The sequence below is a fragment of the Gossypium hirsutum genome, chromosome D06 (genome assembly GCF_007990345.1).
Source record: "Gossypium hirsutum isolate 1008001.06 chromosome D06, Gossypium_hirsutum_v2.1, whole genome shotgun sequence".
Classification (NCBI taxonomy): Eukaryota; Viridiplantae; Streptophyta; class Magnoliopsida; order Malvales; family Malvaceae; genus Gossypium; species Gossypium hirsutum.
Genome location: NC_053442.1, coordinates 26,716,630 through 26,734,633, shown reverse-complemented (window position 1 = coordinate 26,734,633; position 18,004 = coordinate 26,716,630). Strand labels below are relative to the sequence as shown.

Genomic DNA, 18,004 nt, shown 5'->3' with positions numbered 1-18,004 from the left:
ATATCAGAGAGACTCAAATGCATAACTTTTAATTTAAAGAAAGATAAAAGAATATTATAGAGATAAACTTGAAGTTAATGAAAAAGGGAGGATAGGAAAAGTCCTTTTAGAGATTGGGGAGACAAATGTGTGAAGTGAAGTAAAGAGAAGAAGCGGCGCGTGGCGGGTCAAAGCGGGCAAGAAGAAGAACCAGCCCATGCAGGTCCCACCGCCCAACCCTCCTTGGTGCTCTTCTCCTTTTTTTCATTTGGCTTACTATATATCCCCAAGGGGCAGCCTCCTCTTCCCTCACTTAACACCTATATAAACTCACCAACTCTAACCCACACTCCATTCATTTACGTTTCTAATACCCAAAAGGTCAGAAAAAAAACTGGGATACGTCTCTCATTTTTTTTCGTAGACATTTTTGTTATTATTTTACTCTGAATATGAGTATTTAAGCGTTTCTTTGGCATTTCCTTTATTTTTTACAATTCCAATACCTTCTTCCATTACTGGCTGCTGCTTCAACCACTAAGCTTGGAAGATGGGAGGCGAAAAAGGCATCAGTCTTGAGGAGATCAAAAACGAGTCCGTTGATCTGGTATTCTCTTTTCTTTCACATAAATCTTTTTAATTCCAATACATGCATGCTGGTTTGTGTTTGGTTTTCTCTATCACTGAAAAGCGATTTTATATATATTCGAATCTGGTTTCCCATTTTCAATCGAAACAGGGGAATCTTTCCATTACTTTTTGGTTAACTGATAAGATTTCATCATGCGTGATTTCTTTTTTGGTTCATTATCATGGGTGATTCAAATGGTGCTTTTTCTCAAATTTTATGAATTTTAGCCAGAGTGAAAAAAATGATTTCCTTAGTTTTCCTTTGTTTGTATATGAAGAGTCAAGATTTACGATTCAAATAATATTATTTCTTCCGTCTTCAAGAATTTCGTGCACACCAAACATGTTTTAGCGACACGCTCGGTTACGATTTGCCGTTACTTTTTATGATATTTAAAGCTTAATTCTATCTTTCTTTCTTCGATTTAAATAGCTCGATATTATATATCTTTCTGATAAGATTTTCTACCATATTTCTCACTCATAAATAGACATTCCATCGTGTCACTCTCCGCGTACCATATATTTATCATTAACTTTAAAAAAGTTATTAATATCAGGATATTTTTAAAAGTATTATCTAATATACGGTCAGTGAAAATTTTAATTTAAAAAAAAAATTTAGTCTAAAAACTCGTGTGAAATAATTTTGCTATTATTAATTTCACACATGCGCTTCCCGTTGGGCAAATAGAGTTTTCCGATTTTGAATTATTTCAGTTGACTTTTCCTTTGGAATTAGATAATAAAGTACCTTTTTATTATAATATTGGGGGGGGGGGGGAAGAAGTATCTAATTCTTTAACAACTTTTGGTGAGGGTTTTCTCTAGTGTGAATGGCCGTATCAGAGGGTCATATTATGTCTAATCTTACACCTATTCCTAAATAAATTACTATTAAAATTAATTATTTCAAAATTGATGGGCTTTTTGACTTTAATACGGCTTTTTGAAATGCAAATTGAGAAAATAATATTCCCTCCTATGTGTTTGGTTTTGGTTTGTTTAATCATGTCGGTCACTTTGATCAGCTTCAATTTCACATAGGTGTGGATTCTTGGATTTTCTCTACAAAAATAAACTATAGTAAAAAGTTTGAAATTTTTAACTATTCATACGAGTAGGAGTAACTTGGGTCAGTTAAATCTTTATTCAGCTGCAATTGATTGAAAATTTATTTAATTCGTTTTGAGATTAAAGACAATAATAATCTGCAGTTCATGCACGGATGACAACCAAAATCAACAAACATACTCCGTAAATGCATTTTCTGTCGTTTGGCTAAATGATAATTTGTTACAGGAACGGATTCCTATTGAGGAAGTTTTCGAGCAGCTGAAATGTACAAGGGAAGGCTTGTCAACCGAGGAAGGCAACAATCGCCTTCAAGTCTTTGGACCAAACAAACTAGAGGAGAAAAAGGTTCATGCCATAAACCACTTGCATATGAGTTCGTACATTTTCAGGTTGTATATTTATGCATGACATAGTATGCTACTCTGCAAACAGGAGAGCAAGGTGCTCAAGTTCTTGGGTTTTATGTGGAACCCTTTGTCATGGGTCATGGAAGCTGCTGCTATAATGGCTATTGCCCTGGCAAATGGTGATGGAAGGCCTCCGGACTGGCAGGACTTCGTTGGTATCATTGTCTTGTTGGTCATCAACTCCACCATAAGTTTTATTGAAGAAAATAATGCTGGTAACGCTGCAGCTGCTCTCATGGCTAATCTTGCTCCGAAAACTAAGGTGAAAATTATACATTCAGCAACCCAACAGTTCATCGAATCATCTGTCTTATTTTAATCATGTCCTTGTAACATAATATAGGTTCTTAGAGATGGCCGATGGAGTGAGCAAGAAGCAGCAATTCTAGTTCCAGGGGACATTATCACTATTAAATTGGGAGACATAGTTCCTGCTGATGCTCGTCTTCTAGAGGGTGATCCTTTGAAGATTGATCAATCTGCTCTTACTGGGGAGTCTCTTCCTGTTACGAAGAATCCATCAGATGAAGTATTTTCCGGCTCAACATGTAAACAGGGTGAAATAGAAGCAGTTGTTATTGCAACTGGTGTTCACACCTTCTTTGGTAAAGCTGCCCACCTAGTGGACAGCACCAATCAAGTTGGGCATTTCCAGAAAGTGCTTACAGCCATTGGTAATTTCTGCATTTGCTCAATTGCTGTTGGAATAATCGTTGAGCTAATAGTTATGTACCCGATACAGCACCGCAAGTATAGAGATGGAATTGACAATATGCTAGTTCTCTTGATTGGTGGAATCCCAATTGCTATGCCCACTGTGTTGTCTGTCACCATGGCTATTGGTTCCCACAGGCTTTCTCAACAAGGGGCTATCACAAAGAGAATGACAGCCATTGAGGAAATGGCTGGCATGGACGTTCTCTGCAGTGATAAGACTGGGACTCTGACTTTAAACAAGCTTACTGTTGATAGAAACCTCATTGAAGTATTTACAAAGGGAGTCGAAAAAGAGCATGTTATTCTTTATGCAGCAAGGGCTTCAAGGACTGAAAATCAGGATGCTATTGATGCTGCAATTGTAGGAATGCTTGCAGATCCAAAGGAGGTAAATTATTCTTTTCTGCATGTCTTTCTTCTATTATATTTAGGATTGGGTTCAAGAATTCTTTAGTCATTTTGGATAATAATTGACCAGGCACGGGCTGGTGTCCGAGAGATTCACTTCCTACCATTCAACCCTGTAGACAAGAGAACTGCTCTAACCTACATTGATAATGATGGAAACTGGCACCGTGCTAGCAAAGGTGCACCTGAGCAGGTACTTACATTTTCCCATTTTGGAATATCAAGTTCTGAAATTTTTAGGTAGGTAACTTCTAACCTATATGCTTTCAATGTTCTGAAATAGATTATAGATCTTTGCAAATGCAAAGATGATGTCAGGAAAAAAGTTCATTCAGTTATTGATAAATTTGCTGAACGTGGACTTCGATCTTTAGCTGTTGCAAGACAGGTTAGAAAATTAAACTTGCGCATCCTTCATGTTGTTTAGATAAGTAAATCAGGGTAATCATTTTGTGTTTGTTTCTATTTCTGCAGGAAATACCTGAGAAAACAAAAGAGAGTCCTGGATCCCCGTGGCAGTTTATTGGCTTGTTGCCACTATTTGATCCACCGAGGCATGATAGTGCTGAAACAATCAGAAGAGCTCTAAACCTTGGAGTGAATGTTAAGATGATTACTGGTGAGACTCGTCTAGTTAATTAGTATTCCACATTGTCTATAATTTCATGATGTAATCTTTATATTATTTTTATGACACCCAGGGGATCAGCTTGCCATTGCCAAAGAAACTGGCAGGAGGCTTGGAATGGGAACAAACATGTACCCTTCATCTTCTTTACTGGGCCAAGACAAGGACGCTTCCATTGCTGCCCTTCCTATAGATGAATTGATTGAGAAGGCTGATGGATTTGCAGGAGTGTTTCCAGGTATGTTTTAATAACAACCCTGTTGACAAAATGTTGGCAGCTTCTATTTCCAGGCACCTTTGATACATTTAGATAATTATTTACAAGTTTAATTAAATTTATTTTCTATAGGACCGCTACTCTTAAAGTTTCTTCCCCCCTAACAATTCCTTTTCATGTCAATGACAGAACACAAATATGAAATCGTTAAGAGGCTACAGGAGAGAAAACATATTTGTGGTATGACAGGAGATGGTGTCAATGATGCCCCTGCTTTAAAGAAGGCAGACATTGGAATTGCTGTTGCTGATGCTACAGATGCTGCCCGAAGTGCTTCAGACATTGTCCTTACTGAACCTGGGCTAAGTGTCATTATCAGTGCAGTGCTGACCAGCAGGGCTATTTTCCAAAGAATGAAGAACTACACTGTTAGTCATATCATTACTTACTTTCGCTTGCATTTTATCAGTTTTTTATCAACAGTGCAAGTTTCCCTAACCTTTCTTCTCTTATTCCTTCACTTTGTAGATCTATGCAGTTTCAATCACCATCCGTATTGTGGTAAGAGGATAAAGACCTGTTGAGACTTGAACACTGGTAATGCTAAATGTTTTTACAAACGGATTAAGTTTTTCGTTGTCATTTGGCAGTTTGGATTCATGTTTATTGCCTTGATATGGAAGTTCGACTTTGCACCCTTCATGGTTTTAATTATCGCCATCCTGAACGATGGTGAGATGATCTTTATCAAATTGTTATATCACTATGCCTTATTGTACAATTCACCAGGACCAACCCATCATGATCTTGAATCTGATTCATATCATCATCACATTTATAGGTACAATCATGACAATTTCAAAGGACAGAGTGAAGCCATCTCCACAGCCAGACAGCTGGAAACTCAAGGAGATTTTCTCTACCGGCATTGTGCTTGGAGGTTACTTAGCACTAATGACTGTGATATTCTTCTGGGCAATGAAAGACACCAATTTCTTCTCGGTAAGAACAGCTTTTGCTATGTCCCCTATTTATGTATTATATTTTCGTGAGATTTCTTTTAAGTTTGCAATATTTCCATGTCCTATATTTCAGAACACATTTAATGTTAGATCACTGAGGCATAGTATTGATGGTGAGAGAGAAATGATGGCAGCTTTATACCTTCAAGTTAGTATTGTGAGTCAGGCCCTCATTTTTGTCACAAGGTCTCGCAGCTGGTCCTACTTTGAACGCCCTGGACTTCTACTAGTCAGTGCCTTTCTAGTTGCTCAGTTGGTAAGAAAATTTAACTAAATCGTATAAGATATCCATTTAACTAATTTTATGATTATAAATGACCCACTTTGATTTTTGGCAGGTGGCCACTTTAATAGCTGTGTATGCAGACTGGGGGTTTGCAAGGATTAAAGGTATGGGTTGGGGATGGGCTGGTGTAATCTGGCTATACAGTGTGGTGACTTTTATCCCACTGGATTTTATCAAATTTGCAATCCGCTATGTTCTTAGTGGAAAGGCTTGGGATAACCTTTTGGAGAACAAGGTACGATTAGAGTCCTCCTTTGTGCAAATTTGCCTATATTTCTTGGTGATTTGATTGATGTTTGGGTCTCATTGAAAACCATTGCAGACTGCCTTCACTACGAAGAAAGATTACGGGAAAGAGGAAAGGGAAGCACAATGGGCAGCTGCGCAGAGGACTCTGCATGGCCTTCAACCACCTGAAACCACAAGCATTTTCAATGAAAGGAGCAGTTACAGGGAACTTTCAGAAATCGCAGAGCAGGCCAAGCGCAGGGCTGAGGTTGCAAGGTGAGATATCTAATAATATTTTCTTGCAAAATATGTGAAGTGAGATGTTTAATGAAATGGGGATTTCATGGTGTAGGCTGAGGGAGCTGAATACACTGAAGGGGCATGTTGAATCAGTCGTTAAGCTCAAGGGGCTTGATATCGATAACATTCAGCAGCATTACACCGTTTAAAGATGGATGTTATTTCCCCTCCAAGAAAAAAAGGAGTTATAATGACGAACAATCACCCCGGATATTAATATTAATATTGTTATCAATCGGCTTATAGTAGTAGTATAGATTTAGGATAATTTTCCTTTTTCCTAAATGTCGGAATTTGTGTTCATTGTGATTACCTCTTTGGGATGCAGAAAGGTTAATTAATAACATCATCTAATCCAAGGCTCTTTGTTTGCTCAACGTTTTTATCGTCTGATGCATACACCCTTGCTTCATCAAACCCAATTCTGCTATCTGGCCAACTTGGTAAATGAGGATGAGCATTAAACTAGTCCAATACAACAGGAGGAAATTACCACTCTTGATTTTTTTCAGTTTCACATATGCATGTTATAGCCCAAATTCTCAAAACAAATATTTGCAAAATAGAAAATAAATTTACGAAGAAAAAGAAAACAGGATGAGAAAGAGCGATAAAGAAGACAGACATGCATTTAATAGGATTTTAATACGTCTAATTATGCCCTCAGTCTATGTACTCTTTATAATTTTTTAAATTTAGTCCCTTTGCTTTTACTGTCAAGAATTTATTCTCTTATCGTCTGAATTAGACAATTGATAATTTGAATGAGTTCACAAGGGGAGCCTATTAATTGTGTTTTCAATTGAACTTGGATTGATATTAGAGGGGAAACAAAATTGATAAAATTTTTAATTCAAATTATAAAAAAGTTAACCAAGTTGAGTATCCCTTTCTTTTCTTCAAAATTTACCTCAACTTGTGGAAATATTAGGGAAAGGAAATCAAACAAAATTTTATAATCATTTACAATGTAGAGTATATAGTTTGTCCTCATCACTTTTAACATGGTTTTTCTTAAAAAAACTTATAATTGCAAAAAAAAATTTAATATTATTTGTTTATTTAAATAAAAATTGGTAAAACTTTATACAAAAATTACATCACTTTTCTTTACTAATTTTAAGTATCCAAATAAGATTATTTTTCCTTTCCTTTTGAGAGTATTAATCCGAACAGAAAGCTAATTTATAAATCTACCGAGGGATTAAAATCCTAAAATTAAAAGAATAAAGACTAAATTTCAAAAGTCTAACTACTACAAGGACTGGAAGAAAATTAAACCATTTATAGAAACTAAAATAGCAGCAGTGGGCTAGCGATCGATCGATCTAGTAACACAAAAACAAAACAGAGAGGAGCTGAAATAATAATACCAAATCAAGAAGAAGGGAAAGCTCGAAAATTTTGGGAGGAAATGCAGTCATTCTCAATTACACACACAAATTATTGTAAATAAAGAAGAAGAAAAAAATCGAGGCTGCCTGCCATCAATCCATCCCCTAAACAACAACTCAGTGGCACTCGATTTCTATGCAATTCTTCAAGCAAGTTGTCCAAGGTCAGCTATCAATCTTTTAACCCTTCTATTTTTTTCATTGCTTTGGAGCTTGTTTTTCGGTGTTCATTCTACTTTTTTGCCTCTGTAATTCCTGCACTGTGCTCTGCTCTTATCCTACCAGCTCCACTGATCTCATTCCTCCCAACTTCATATTTTCAATTCCGAACTCTTTTTTCATTGCCTATAATTAAAAAAATTATCTTGTAGGTTTTAATTGCTGCGGTGATTTTAGTTTACGGTTCGCGGGGTTGAGACGACGCTCTCTTGTTTCTTTTGAGTTTCGTTGATTCCAACTCTAGGGTTTTGATTCGTTATGGAATTTCGGCTTTGTTTAGTGGGGTTTCTATCAACTACTAAAGTGGAGTTTGATCCTTAGGGTTTTGGTTCTGCAAAAATGAGATTTGGGTTTACATTGTATGGTTTCAACTTGGGTCAATTTCGGCATGTTTGGAAACTGCAATAATTCTATCCACCTTGGAAACTCTTGGGTTCTTTTTTTTTTTTTTTGGTCTCTCTCTAGGATTTTCAGGCTTACTGCTTTACTTTCTATATGCATAGACTGAGAGTTTGGTTGGCATTGTAAGGTATGCAAAGCGGATTTGGACTTGTTTGGTGTTGGAGAAAACTGTAAATTGGGTTTGGAAACGGGTTTCAGTGGTTTTGTAGTTCTGTGAATGGTGTAGGAATCTGTTTATCGAGCAATGCAATCCCAGCAGGGCTCCAGAATTGACTTAGGTGAACTGAAAGCTCAGATAGTGAAGAAGATTGGAGCTGAGAGGTCAAAAAGGTACTTTTATAATTTGAGTAGGTTTTTAAGCCAGAAGCTCAGTAAATGCGAGTTTGATAAGTCGTGTTACTGCATTATTGGGAGGCAGAATCTGTCACTGCATAATCAGTTGATACGTTCAATCTTGAAAAATGCATGTCAGGCTAAGACTCCACCACCGGGTCCCGTGATATCTTTGATACAAACTGTGGAGAGGTCTCCTGGTAGAGAAGATGCACATGAAGTGTCTGGATCCCTTGTTCCCAACCACAATCAAAATGCAGACATTTGGTCAAATGGGGTTTTTCCAGTGTCATCCCCACGAAAGGCTAGGTCTGGAATATGGGATAGAAAGCCAAGGGATAGACCAAGCCCACTCGGGCCAAGTGGGAAGGCTGAGAGTGTTTCACATCATTCAATGGGGATGGAAGACAATGTCAGTAAGTTGGGTATCGAAAATGGTGATTTGACTCCTTATGATTATCAGAGACCAGTGCAGCATCTTCAAGCAGTTGCTGAGCTGCCTGAAATTGTAAGAGGTCTGGTGCACTCTGCAGAAAAACCAAGGGTGCCTGGTAAAGGTCAGGCTGTAGGAGCCGTTGTTGAAGATGGGCAAGAGGTGGAGCAAGCTAACCAAATTGATCTTTCTAGAAGTCCTCTGCTCGCACCACTTGGGATTCCATTTTGCTCAGCTAGTGTTGGTGGTGCCCGCAAGGCTCTGGCAGTGGCAGGCAGTAGTGACTTCATTAGCTACTATGACAGTGGTGGCTTATACGATATCGGGACATTGAAGAAACGTATGGAGCAGATCGCAGCAGCACAGGGCCTTGGAGGAGTTTCTGTCGAATGTGCTAGTATGCTGAATAACATGTTGGATGTATACTTAAAGAACCTCATTAGATCATGTGTAGATCTGGTGGGATCAAAGTCTACACATGAAGTGAAGAAGCACTCTGCTTACAAGTCGCAGCCTCAAGGCAAGCTTATGAATGGTATGTGGCCAGGTAATCACTTGCATATGCAGAGTAGCTCTGGGCCCATAGAAGTTTTGCAGGAACCTGGGCAGTGCTGCTTGATATCTTTGCTTGATTTTAAAGTGGCAATGGAGCTAAATCCGCTGCAGCTGGGTGAAGATTGGCCAGTACTACTGGAGAAAATTTGTATGCATTCTTTTGAATAGTGAATGCCCTGCAAAATTTTGTTTATCCTGAAGCTGTGATTAGATGTATTCATTCTGGTTCAATGTTCTCAACAAATATTGATCAGTGAAGGTCCCAGTTCTTTTCCATCACTGACACTAACCAAATGCTGCTCGGTAGCATAAAGCTCTGGCCTTTGCAAGATAAAGTTATGTGTTATAGTGTGGGGAGGCGTATACCCCTGCCACAGAACCAGGATGGATTAGGAAATTATTTTTGAGCAACTGAGATAAGGTGCTTGCAAAAGAAGTGCTGACAACCGGTTGCTCTGTTGTACAATTAACATTATTTTGGCTGTCTTCTGCCATCTCAACGGATCTTAGGCTTTTCTTGTAAATTACAGCCAACAAGGAGGAAATCTAAGAAAATTTTGCAGGAAAACTGTTTTGCACCTTGTTGAAAGGTAAATTTACTTACGTAAGAGCTGCAGCGTTGCTCTGTATGTAATTTTAGAATCTGAGAATTTGTTGAGTTCCATTATTAATAACAAATCAGCATCCATTAAACTGTCCATGGTGTTTTATATCTAGATACTTCCACTCAACAAAGGCTGAAAATTCTAGTTGCTATTCTCCAATTCTGTGCTCTAGTGGAGTTTGACTTGCTATCTAATAAATTGTCATTGACTAGATTTTGGGGCATACAGTTTTCATAGTGGTCATATTACTTTCTTGATTGTTGATCGAATATGTACAATATTACCTTTTCTCTAGTTTTATTTTGCTACTTCTATATTGCTTGTTGAGTACTTGGTCTCAGGCTAATTACTGTATCAACCTAAATGAGTTTCTTATTAAGCTTACATATGTCAGGTATCTCTGTAAGTGAGGATAATTTGGTCTCTGCAAAACCATCGTGCAAGGTTGGTTTGGAGAATTCTTGCTATTTATCTGCAAGTATTCTGTGGATTAAGTCTTACAATATGATGTGTGACTATCTGGAACAGGCAACGGGCATTTGTAGATGAAAAGGATTGCTTGTGATTAAAGAGGTAAAAGTTTCACGATTTGGATAATAAAAATTCTGTACCAACACTTGTTCACGTTTACTTGTTGGTGCTTTTTAGAGCATTTCTTGGACTTGCACTCTGTTGTAGATACGAGGACATTAATTTTGCGGTAGAACTACTCAAGTAATTTATAACATGCAGATGCTATATTTTGTTGGCCTGATTTTGGAGTTTTTATGTTTTGAGCTAATTAGAGTGGGATATTTCATTATTATATATTTACCACTCAGTACAATCTTAACCAAAAAACTGGAAACCTGTTGCTTAGTATATTTGCATTATCACACAAGTTGGTGAGGGTAAGTTCATAGATGGTTCTTTTTATTATGTTGTTCCTATGTTTGACTTATAACATTAGTGTTCTCCACTATTTCATTCGTTTATTATGATTATTATTGGAACTCATTAAACAGATGTCCAGTGTGCCTAATTCATATGTACATTTACCTCAACTTTGAAGATGAGAAGAGATGAGGCATGAAGTTGAGAAGAAAAACATTGGAACTCATTGCAATATTGTTAAATATGTAGTTAGCCTGCCATATAAACATTTGTACTGAAGTTTGTGTTCAACCATGCTCTTTTCATTAAGAGAGAATGTTGTGTGGTTCATAGATAAGGAAGGAACCTACTTCCGTTGGTTATATTTAATGCATGTTAAGATTTGCTGCTACCTTCCATTATTCCTATTTGATGTAAACCCCACCCATGTCTCCAATGCCACCAAATCAAAAGCTGAAAAATGCAGTTAAAGGAAACCAATGAAAATGAAATAAGGCTTGAAACCAACCAATCAATAAAGCCTTTGTACATTGCATTACTCACTGGGTACCAAACAGACCAAAGTAGAAACAGAAAGTAGCTGTCACTGTCACATAAGATCCTGTATCGTTGTTAAAGTGTTTACCCCCAACCCTTCACACATCAGCAAAAGCTTCCTTGCTTTTGCATTTATGGAGGGGATGAAAAATAAGCACATCCATCCTGCACCTAACACACTTTTACCAGAAATCCAAAAGAGCATCATCATCATGTTCAACAACAGCAGTGTGTAATTTGATTCGCATTTCATTTATAAGGGAATGAGAGTTCCAGTGCTGAAACAATTAGCACCTGGTTTATTAGTTTGACTGACTTGACTTAATAATGGGTTTTTGATTTGATATTTACATCATAATGATCATAAAAATAAATTTTAATTTAAAAAAAATAATAGTAATACCGAAGAGAAGCCATCAATTTGTACAAAAGAAGAAGAGCCTCTTTGCCTTCTTTCTTTGGCTGTTCCTCAATCATGAGGTGAATGAAGAAGATTGTGTGGCTTCTCTGCTGATGCTTTGCAGATAGGGCACCAGTTCTTCACCCGCAGCCACTGCTGTACGCATGCCACGTGATACCTATGCTCGCACTGCAACCTCCCTACTTCATCTCCATTCACGTACTCTTCCTGCAAATGTGCAAAATCATCCCATTCCATACATAGATGAGTAGAAGAAATGAAAAAGCATGATAGTGGAAAGTAATATAGGAAAAGTACCTGACATATGCTGCATTTTACATCATCCTTTTCACCCTCATAGCTCACATTTGCAAACTCCGAAGATGCCGTGTCATAGATGCTTTTTTTGAGGCATTTCGACAATGCTTCTTCCGATAGCCCAGTGCTCACATTACCCATCCTCTCTTCTAGAGCTAGTAATTCCTGTCATGATAGCAGCATAAAGCTTACGGTGTGGTTCAACTTTAACAAGCATGTAACCCGGAAAATAAAACATATATACTTAGCACTGACATAGCAAAACAAAAACAAACCTCATATGACATATTATCTATATCCAGTCTCATGTCTCTATGCTGGTCATAAAAGTCTAGGCCATTAAGGAACAAGCTGGTCTCTAGAACAAGTAATTGCTGCAACACAGGAACAGAAATCAGCAAAAGAACCAGGCAAAGCACGATGGTTCGAGACTAGGTACCTCATATGTCAACTCTTCATCTTGTTCGATCCTCTGAAGTGCTAATAATACCTGCATAAACATGGAACAGATGATTTGAGACATATTACTGGGTAAAAGCTAATTGCAACAAAGAAACAATGAAAAATGAGAAAGTTCTAAATCTGAGCTAGGACTGCAGGCTGAGATATACTGTTAATATACCTCTGCAATACCATCCATATTGTAGCGCCGGAAGCTATCTTGGTTCACTAAGGTGCGGTTAACGCCAACTTCTGAAGGACTAGACTGCATGATACTGTGCAAACCCTCACTTATACTACCTGCTTGACTATAAGGACTAACAAGAGTGGAGACAGTTTCTGTGGAAACAGGAGCATTCAAATCGTTAGGTATATCAGATTGAGGAACTAGCGGCATGACTACGGAGGACTGGTTCAAACTTAAACTATTTCCATTTGTTTGGTTAGGAGGTCTGCCTCCAACATAACTACTGTTTGACCTCCGAGTCCTAACTGAAGAAGCGACAGTGCTGTCCCTGTTAGGAGGCCAATTCCTGGCTCGTCTTGAATCAGAAATAGAAACACCATGGCCAGAACTGTTGTTTCGCCCCTCCAAAGATGACCCACTCAACTTATTCCCCCTGGCTGAGGAACTAGCCTCTTCATCAGAGTTCCTCTTTTTTACCATGTCTTTCTTTTTGCTAAGGCTTGAATCTGAGGACGAACAACCCGTCAGGACAACATCAGAAATAGAGCTACATCTTAGATTTCTCAAACCATACTTGCTTGTGTTGGAACGAGATGCCTGGGAAGTACTTTGAGATGCCAAAGTAACAGATGGACTGGCCAGAGTCTCCTGGTTGCCCAACCCAGCTCTCTGAATAAATTTTCTCCTTGGTCTCGCGTTTGACACTACACTAGAGCTTCCCACTTCCATCACTGTAACATCCCTAGAATCAGCATCCTCAGCTTCATGATGCAGACCTCTTTGAATCTTTCCTGGTGGAGGAATGAGCTCAGACACTTCTGGCTCGTCCTGAATGCTACTAGTTTCAGATGAATCTGTTTCCAGATGAGATGGAAGCTTTTTCTGAGGATTCGTAGAGGATTTTCTAGTATTGCTAATTACAGAGGATACCCTAGAGGAATTTCCAATCACTTCCTTTCCACTTGATGAAGAGTGGTAAGAAGACCTTGCAGATTTGGCTTTATCCGAGCAGCCATTCGGAGTACCTTTCGAGGAGTTCAGCCTACCACTGCATCCGATTCGGTTGCAAAACTGAGCATTTCGTTCTCGGTTATTAACATGGTCCTTCAAGATGCGACCCGATCCCTTGCCATGTACAACAGGCCCATCAACAGCTCTTTTACCAGTATATCCATCCATCTAGATAACAAGTATCCTTTATATCTGCAAATACATCAAAATAAATTTATCAGGCAATGATAAAATCTCCACCATAACATAACTTGACACGATCAAAAAAATTTAACCTAAAAACCATAGTTGCAAGCATACACAGCATGTATACTGCAGGAACTTGACACGATCCATTGGAGAGATCACAATCATTAGAAACATTGCCTCTTTAGGCATCCCATTAACACAAACTGGACAACAATGTTACTTTGTTTTGGACAACTATTCTCGATACCACTTTCGATAAAAAGTTAAAAAGTTTGCAAACAAAAACCATTTCTCAAACTTCAACCCCAAATTAACATAACAGATAGAAAAACAAGAAACATGAATGCAAATGTTGATGCAAAAATCCAACTTCAATATGACTTGGCCTTTTTTCCACACAAAAACCGAATTCGGTAACTCAAATCATTTACTTGAAAGCTTCTATAACTTACTCAACCTAGAATATGTGTGCCATTAACATAATCACAATCAATCAATGCAAAGAAATCCCCAAAAGACAGTAACAAGTAACAATAGTTCAAGGCTACTCCAATATGGAACCATATAGATAAAGAGTTTTGCAACCTATTTAAATCCTAGGAAACCATGAACAAAGTAAAAATTTCACCAAACCCAATTCTAGGGTTATTCACCAAAGGGTAAAAATTTCAGTTCTCTTCCCATCAAAAACAAATTAATCTAGAATCGCATAGCACAGTTTGAATTCACAAAGAGAGAGACCAGAATGAATTAAAAGAACTAAAACCACCTCAAGTATTGAATCAATATACACATAAAAGAGGAAGAAGGACATTAAAGAAATAAAAGAATTGAACACCTATGTTATAGAAGGAGCAAACATTTTCAGAAAAGAAAGAGCCTCTGGGTTATTGTTTTCTTTCCGTAAAACCAAAAGTAAATATGAAGAGAAAAAAGGGAAGCAAAAGAAAAGGAGAGGGTAGATGGTCACATGGTCCAGTATTTTGTAATTGATCCCCAACAAAAGTGGGTCTCTCTCTCACTTTGGGTTTTTCATTTTCATTTGATTGAATTATTCTCCACACAATAATTTTTATTTTTTATTTTTTTTCATTTTCCTAAAAATAAAAGAGACTTTATCCGTGATTTAAGGGTTCAAAAACCAAATTAAGCTTAAAAAGTGGAGTAGAGAATAGGAAACCAACCAAAAATTTTAATAAAAGATTTGAAGATTTCTTCCATCTAGTTCATCCATCCATCCCTTCTAAGTTCCAACCTACCACACACACAAATTCGAGAGACTCGATTACCAAAATTTTCTTGGAAAGCAGAATCAACAAAGTAGAGTAATCATTCTTTTTAAATTATAAGAAAACAAAATTCCATCAAATCAAAGATCCTTTTTTTTTCTTCTCAAGAAAGCAAAGACTTTTAATGGCCAGATTTTTGTTTCTTCAAGGGGGTTACGAAAGACGATAAAATTGTGGGTGTTGTGTGAAAAAGAGAAACTAAAGGAGGTTAAATAAGAAAGGGAAGGCAATCATCATCTCCTACCTGTTTGGTTCTCCCTCTGTCTTCTCCCTTTGATAATTTGAAAGTTTTCAACTGATAAAAGAAGAAGAAGAAGAAGTGGATGCTATGAAATAAACGTGCATGAAATGATAGGGAAGAAGACCCAAAGCTGCCTGCAATTACCAATTGCCAACCAAAATCCTAATCGTTATTTTTAATTGTTTATATAGTGAAAGTTGAGAGGAAAGTAAAGAAATGGCATTGCAATGGAAATTGGTGATGGGTAATATTCAAAAACCCAACAGTGGCAGGATGGACGGTCAAAGATCAACGCCTCTACAAAACTCAACCCCTTTTTATTTTGTTTTTTCAATAAATAAATAATGAAGGCAAAAGCAATGCGAACGCCAAAAAATTCAGAAATGGGGGAAGAGAATTTGTGGAGGGAAAGGAATAGAATCCCTAACCCCACACCCCAAATCCCCATTTCAACAGCAACAGCTGAGGACCCTATCCCCCCGCCCCTTCTTTCCTTTTCTCTTCCCTTGTGTTTATTTTTTGGATAAATTGCATACAAAATCTTTCCATTATGTGTGTAAGTTGATACTTTCTGGCTTTTTAACCCTCACAATCAAAGTAGTAAATACTGCATCCATTTTCTATGATATTCTGCCCTTTCCTTTTCTTTTTTTTAATATTTGATGTATGTATATAATTTTTTTATAAATAGCAGATTAAATAAATGTTAAATATAAATATTCATCAATTATCTATAAGTTTAACAAATACAATTCATTAGTAAATAAATTCAAAATCAAGAAGGAAAATATATTTATTTCATAAATTAAATAATAAGATAATAATTTATTATACATATAACAGTTTATCATTTAATAAATCTAAAATAAATAATATTTATATTTTTACTATTATTAAATTATGGTTTCATCATTTTAAAGAGACTAAATAAAAATTATTCATTTAATTTATAATTTTATTATTTATGAAAAGATTAGATGAAATTTTTCGGTTGGGAGGAGGAACACCCTTACCTACTCTTGCATCTTTGGACTCTTCTACTTTCTTACATGCTATTTTCTTGAGAATAATTTGACATATTTATTGAAGAAAAACATGTGGAGTTGTGCCATATGGACACACTTGGCTTTTCCTTTTTAACAATTGGACAAGTATTCCACTTTGTATCTTCTTCTTCTTTTTTCTCTTTTTAATGTGTAAAAATTTATTTCAATTGCAAAAGAATAGTTAATGTGTGTATGTTGTGCCATTATATGTTATAAGCCGCATCAATTTTTTTTATGAAATTAACCAAAAATGAGTTAATCTTTAATTTGAAAATACACATTAAAAATAAGTAAAAAGACAAACTAATGGACAAAATCTATAAAAAAAAATTGCATAGTATAGAGATTTTTTATACCATTTTACTAAATTACTTAGTAAATTAGTAATGGAGTTTTTTAATTTTATCAAGTTCAAGCTTTTTTTTTGTCTTATGACATGCTTTTCCTCTATCTTATGACATAATTTTCTGCTTTTGTTAGCACGGTATTTTTTTCCTCCAAGATTGTTCGCAATTCTGAGTATTTGATTCTTTACAGGTTCTAACCAATGGAGGATTTTATAGCGAGTTTATCTTTAGAAGAAGCAGAGGAAGAATCCATCCAATTAAGGGTAGAATCATCTGATAGTGAAACATCTTATGCAAACTATTTTGTGGGAGTGTTTCTCACTTCAAGTGTGGTTCACTTCTAATCTATGAGATTGACATTGGCAAATATATGTCATCCTATCGAAGAAGTTTCAATATCAGATCTGGAACATGGCAGATTCTTTTTTCGATTTTATTTTAAAGTAGATGTAGATCGGGTTGAGAAAAATGGCCCATGGAATTTCAATTCTCGTTTGTTGGTGTTACACCGACTAAAGCATGGGGAAAATCCGTTGACCATCCAATTATTGGAACTTTATTTCTAGACTCTTATCCATGACCTCCCCCATGGTTTTATGTCTGAGACAGTTGGGGAACTTTATTAGGACCTTTTTGGAATACGATTAATCGGCTATCCAAATGGGATACGAAGGAATAATGCGTCTGAGGGTACGAATTGATGTCAGAAAGCCACTGAAAAGAAAAAAAGAAACTTACACTCCCAAATGGTATGTTTGTCTATGTCAAATTCGAATACGAAAAGCTTACCCTCTTTTGTTTCCTCTATGGTAAATTAAGGCATGGGGAAAGTTATTGCCTAATCAAAATGATTCATCCGAAACATAAGTATGAGTTTCAATGAGATATTTCTCTCCGTGCATAGTCTAGAAGAACTGCGGCATGGAGGAGCAGGTGGCTGGTAAAGGACAGGGGAGGAAAAGTTTCGAATTATGGCAACTCCATGAATAATTATGAATGGAGTAATCTGAGGGATTTACAATTTGTTGTCGTGAATCAAGGCACAAATAAGGGATTTCCTTCCAACATTCCATACTTTGCAAAAGGAAAGTCAAACAACCTATTATTCCCTGGGCCAATAAAAGCAAGTGAATTGGGCCATACTAATAATGCGGTTAGTCATAGTTATGATGAGGAGATAGCAACTTTAAAAGAAGAAAACAACCCAATAAGACATGCTGATAGGCTAAAATGACCTCATTTCGAATCAAGCGCTTTAGGAGTTTTCGCAAACGCGGATTCAAAT

At 36.8% G+C, this 18,004-nt stretch overlaps 3 protein-coding genes across 15 annotated transcripts; 2 read left to right on the top strand and 1 right to left on the bottom strand.

Annotated features, from left to right (window-relative positions):
- The first annotated feature begins 294 nt into the window (after nucleotides 1-294).
- On the top strand, nucleotides 295-6,276 carry LOC107902016 (plasma membrane ATPase 4). 2 transcript variants are annotated; one of them, XM_016828230.2, is made up of 16 exons: nucleotides 295-586; nucleotides 1,912-2,031; nucleotides 2,119-2,355; nucleotides 2,437-3,198; nucleotides 3,289-3,411; nucleotides 3,502-3,606; nucleotides 3,693-3,837; nucleotides 3,920-4,084; nucleotides 4,253-4,491; nucleotides 4,592-4,624; nucleotides 4,714-4,795; nucleotides 4,905-5,065; nucleotides 5,159-5,341; nucleotides 5,424-5,606; nucleotides 5,694-5,875; nucleotides 5,952-6,276. In XM_016828230.2, exons 1-16 carry the CDS (start codon nucleotides 530-532, stop codon nucleotides 6,046-6,048), a joined length of 2,874 nt encoding a protein of 957 aa, XP_016683719.2. In that variant the 5' UTR covers nucleotides 295-529; the 3' UTR covers nucleotides 6,049-6,276. The 2 variants fall into 2 exon arrangements, with proteins under 2 accessions (XP_016683719.2, XP_016683718.2); XM_016828229.2 differs by having other exon boundaries at nucleotides 4,905-5,341.
- Nucleotides 6,277-7,112: 836 nt separating this feature from the next.
- LOC107902018 (uncharacterized) lies at nucleotides 7,113-11,104 on the top strand. Of its 8 annotated transcripts, none has more exons than XM_016828240.2 (5): nucleotides 7,113-7,457; nucleotides 7,665-9,825; nucleotides 10,235-10,284; nucleotides 10,369-10,413; nucleotides 10,892-11,104. In XM_016828240.2, the coding sequence occupies exon 2, from the start codon at nucleotides 8,159-8,161 to the stop codon at nucleotides 9,401-9,403; it is 1,245 nt and encodes a 414-aa protein (XP_016683729.1). In that variant the 5' UTR covers nucleotides 7,113-7,457; nucleotides 7,665-8,158; the 3' UTR covers nucleotides 9,404-9,825; nucleotides 10,235-10,284; nucleotides 10,369-10,413; nucleotides 10,892-11,104. The 8 variants fall into 8 exon arrangements, with proteins under 8 accessions (XP_016683729.1, XP_016683727.1, XP_040951369.1 ...); XM_016828238.2 differs by having other exon boundaries at nucleotides 10,845-11,104; XM_041095435.1 differs by having other exon boundaries at nucleotides 8,042-9,825; nucleotides 10,369-11,104.
- Nucleotides 11,105-11,479: 375 nt separating this feature from the next.
- LOC107902017 (E3 ubiquitin-protein ligase MBR2) lies at nucleotides 11,480-15,930 on the bottom strand. Of its 5 annotated transcripts, none has more exons than XR_005914579.1 (7): nucleotides 15,330-15,929; nucleotides 12,591-13,799; nucleotides 12,408-12,458; nucleotides 12,244-12,342; nucleotides 11,969-12,133; nucleotides 11,654-11,878; nucleotides 11,480-11,528 (listed from the first exon to the last, which is right to left on the bottom strand). XR_005914579.1 is itself a non-coding variant. In XM_016828232.2 (7 exons), the coding sequence occupies exons 3-7, from the start codon at nucleotides 13,773-13,775 to the stop codon at nucleotides 11,720-11,722; spliced, it is 1,659 nt and encodes a 552-aa protein (XP_016683721.2). In that variant the 5' UTR covers nucleotides 13,776-13,799; nucleotides 14,981-15,051; nucleotides 15,330-15,930; the 3' UTR covers nucleotides 11,480-11,719. The 5 variants fall into 5 exon arrangements, 4 of the variants coding, with proteins under 4 accessions (XP_016683721.2, XP_016683720.2, XP_016683722.2 ...); XM_016828232.2 differs by adding an exon at nucleotides 14,981-15,051 and having other exon boundaries at nucleotides 11,480-11,878; nucleotides 15,330-15,930; XM_016828231.2 differs by having other exon boundaries at nucleotides 11,480-11,878.
- Between the last annotated feature and the right edge of the window lie 2,074 nt (nucleotides 15,931-18,004).

Bases quoted from the DNA above. Each gene is read 5' to 3' on its own strand.
- LOC107902017 (XM_016828232.2), bottom strand. From the start codon at position 13,775: ATGGATGGATATACTGGTAAAAGAGCTGTTGATGGGCCTGTTGTACAT. The intron at 12,343-12,407 runs GTACCTAGTCTC...CCTGTGTTGCAG, and splicing joins ATGAAGAGTTGACATATGAG to CAATTACTTGTTCTAGAGAC. The intron at 12,134-12,243 runs GTTTGTTTTTGT...CTATCATGACAG, and splicing joins TAGATAATATGTCATATGAG to GAATTACTAGCTCTAGAAGA.
- LOC107902018 (XM_041095435.1), top strand. From the start codon at position 8,159: ATGCAATCCCAGCAGGGCTCCAGAATTGACTTAGGTGAACTGAAAGCT.
- LOC107902016 (XM_016828229.2), top strand. From the start codon at position 530: ATGGGAGGCGAAAAAGGCATCAGTCTTGAGGAGATCAAAAACGAGTCC. The intron at 5,342-5,423 runs GTAAGAAAATTT...GATTTTTGGCAG, and splicing joins CCTTTCTAGTTGCTCAGTTG to GTGGCCACTTTAATAGCTGT. The intron at 5,607-5,693 runs GTACGATTAGAG...AAACCATTGCAG, and splicing joins ATAACCTTTTGGAGAACAAG to ACTGCCTTCACTACGAAGAA.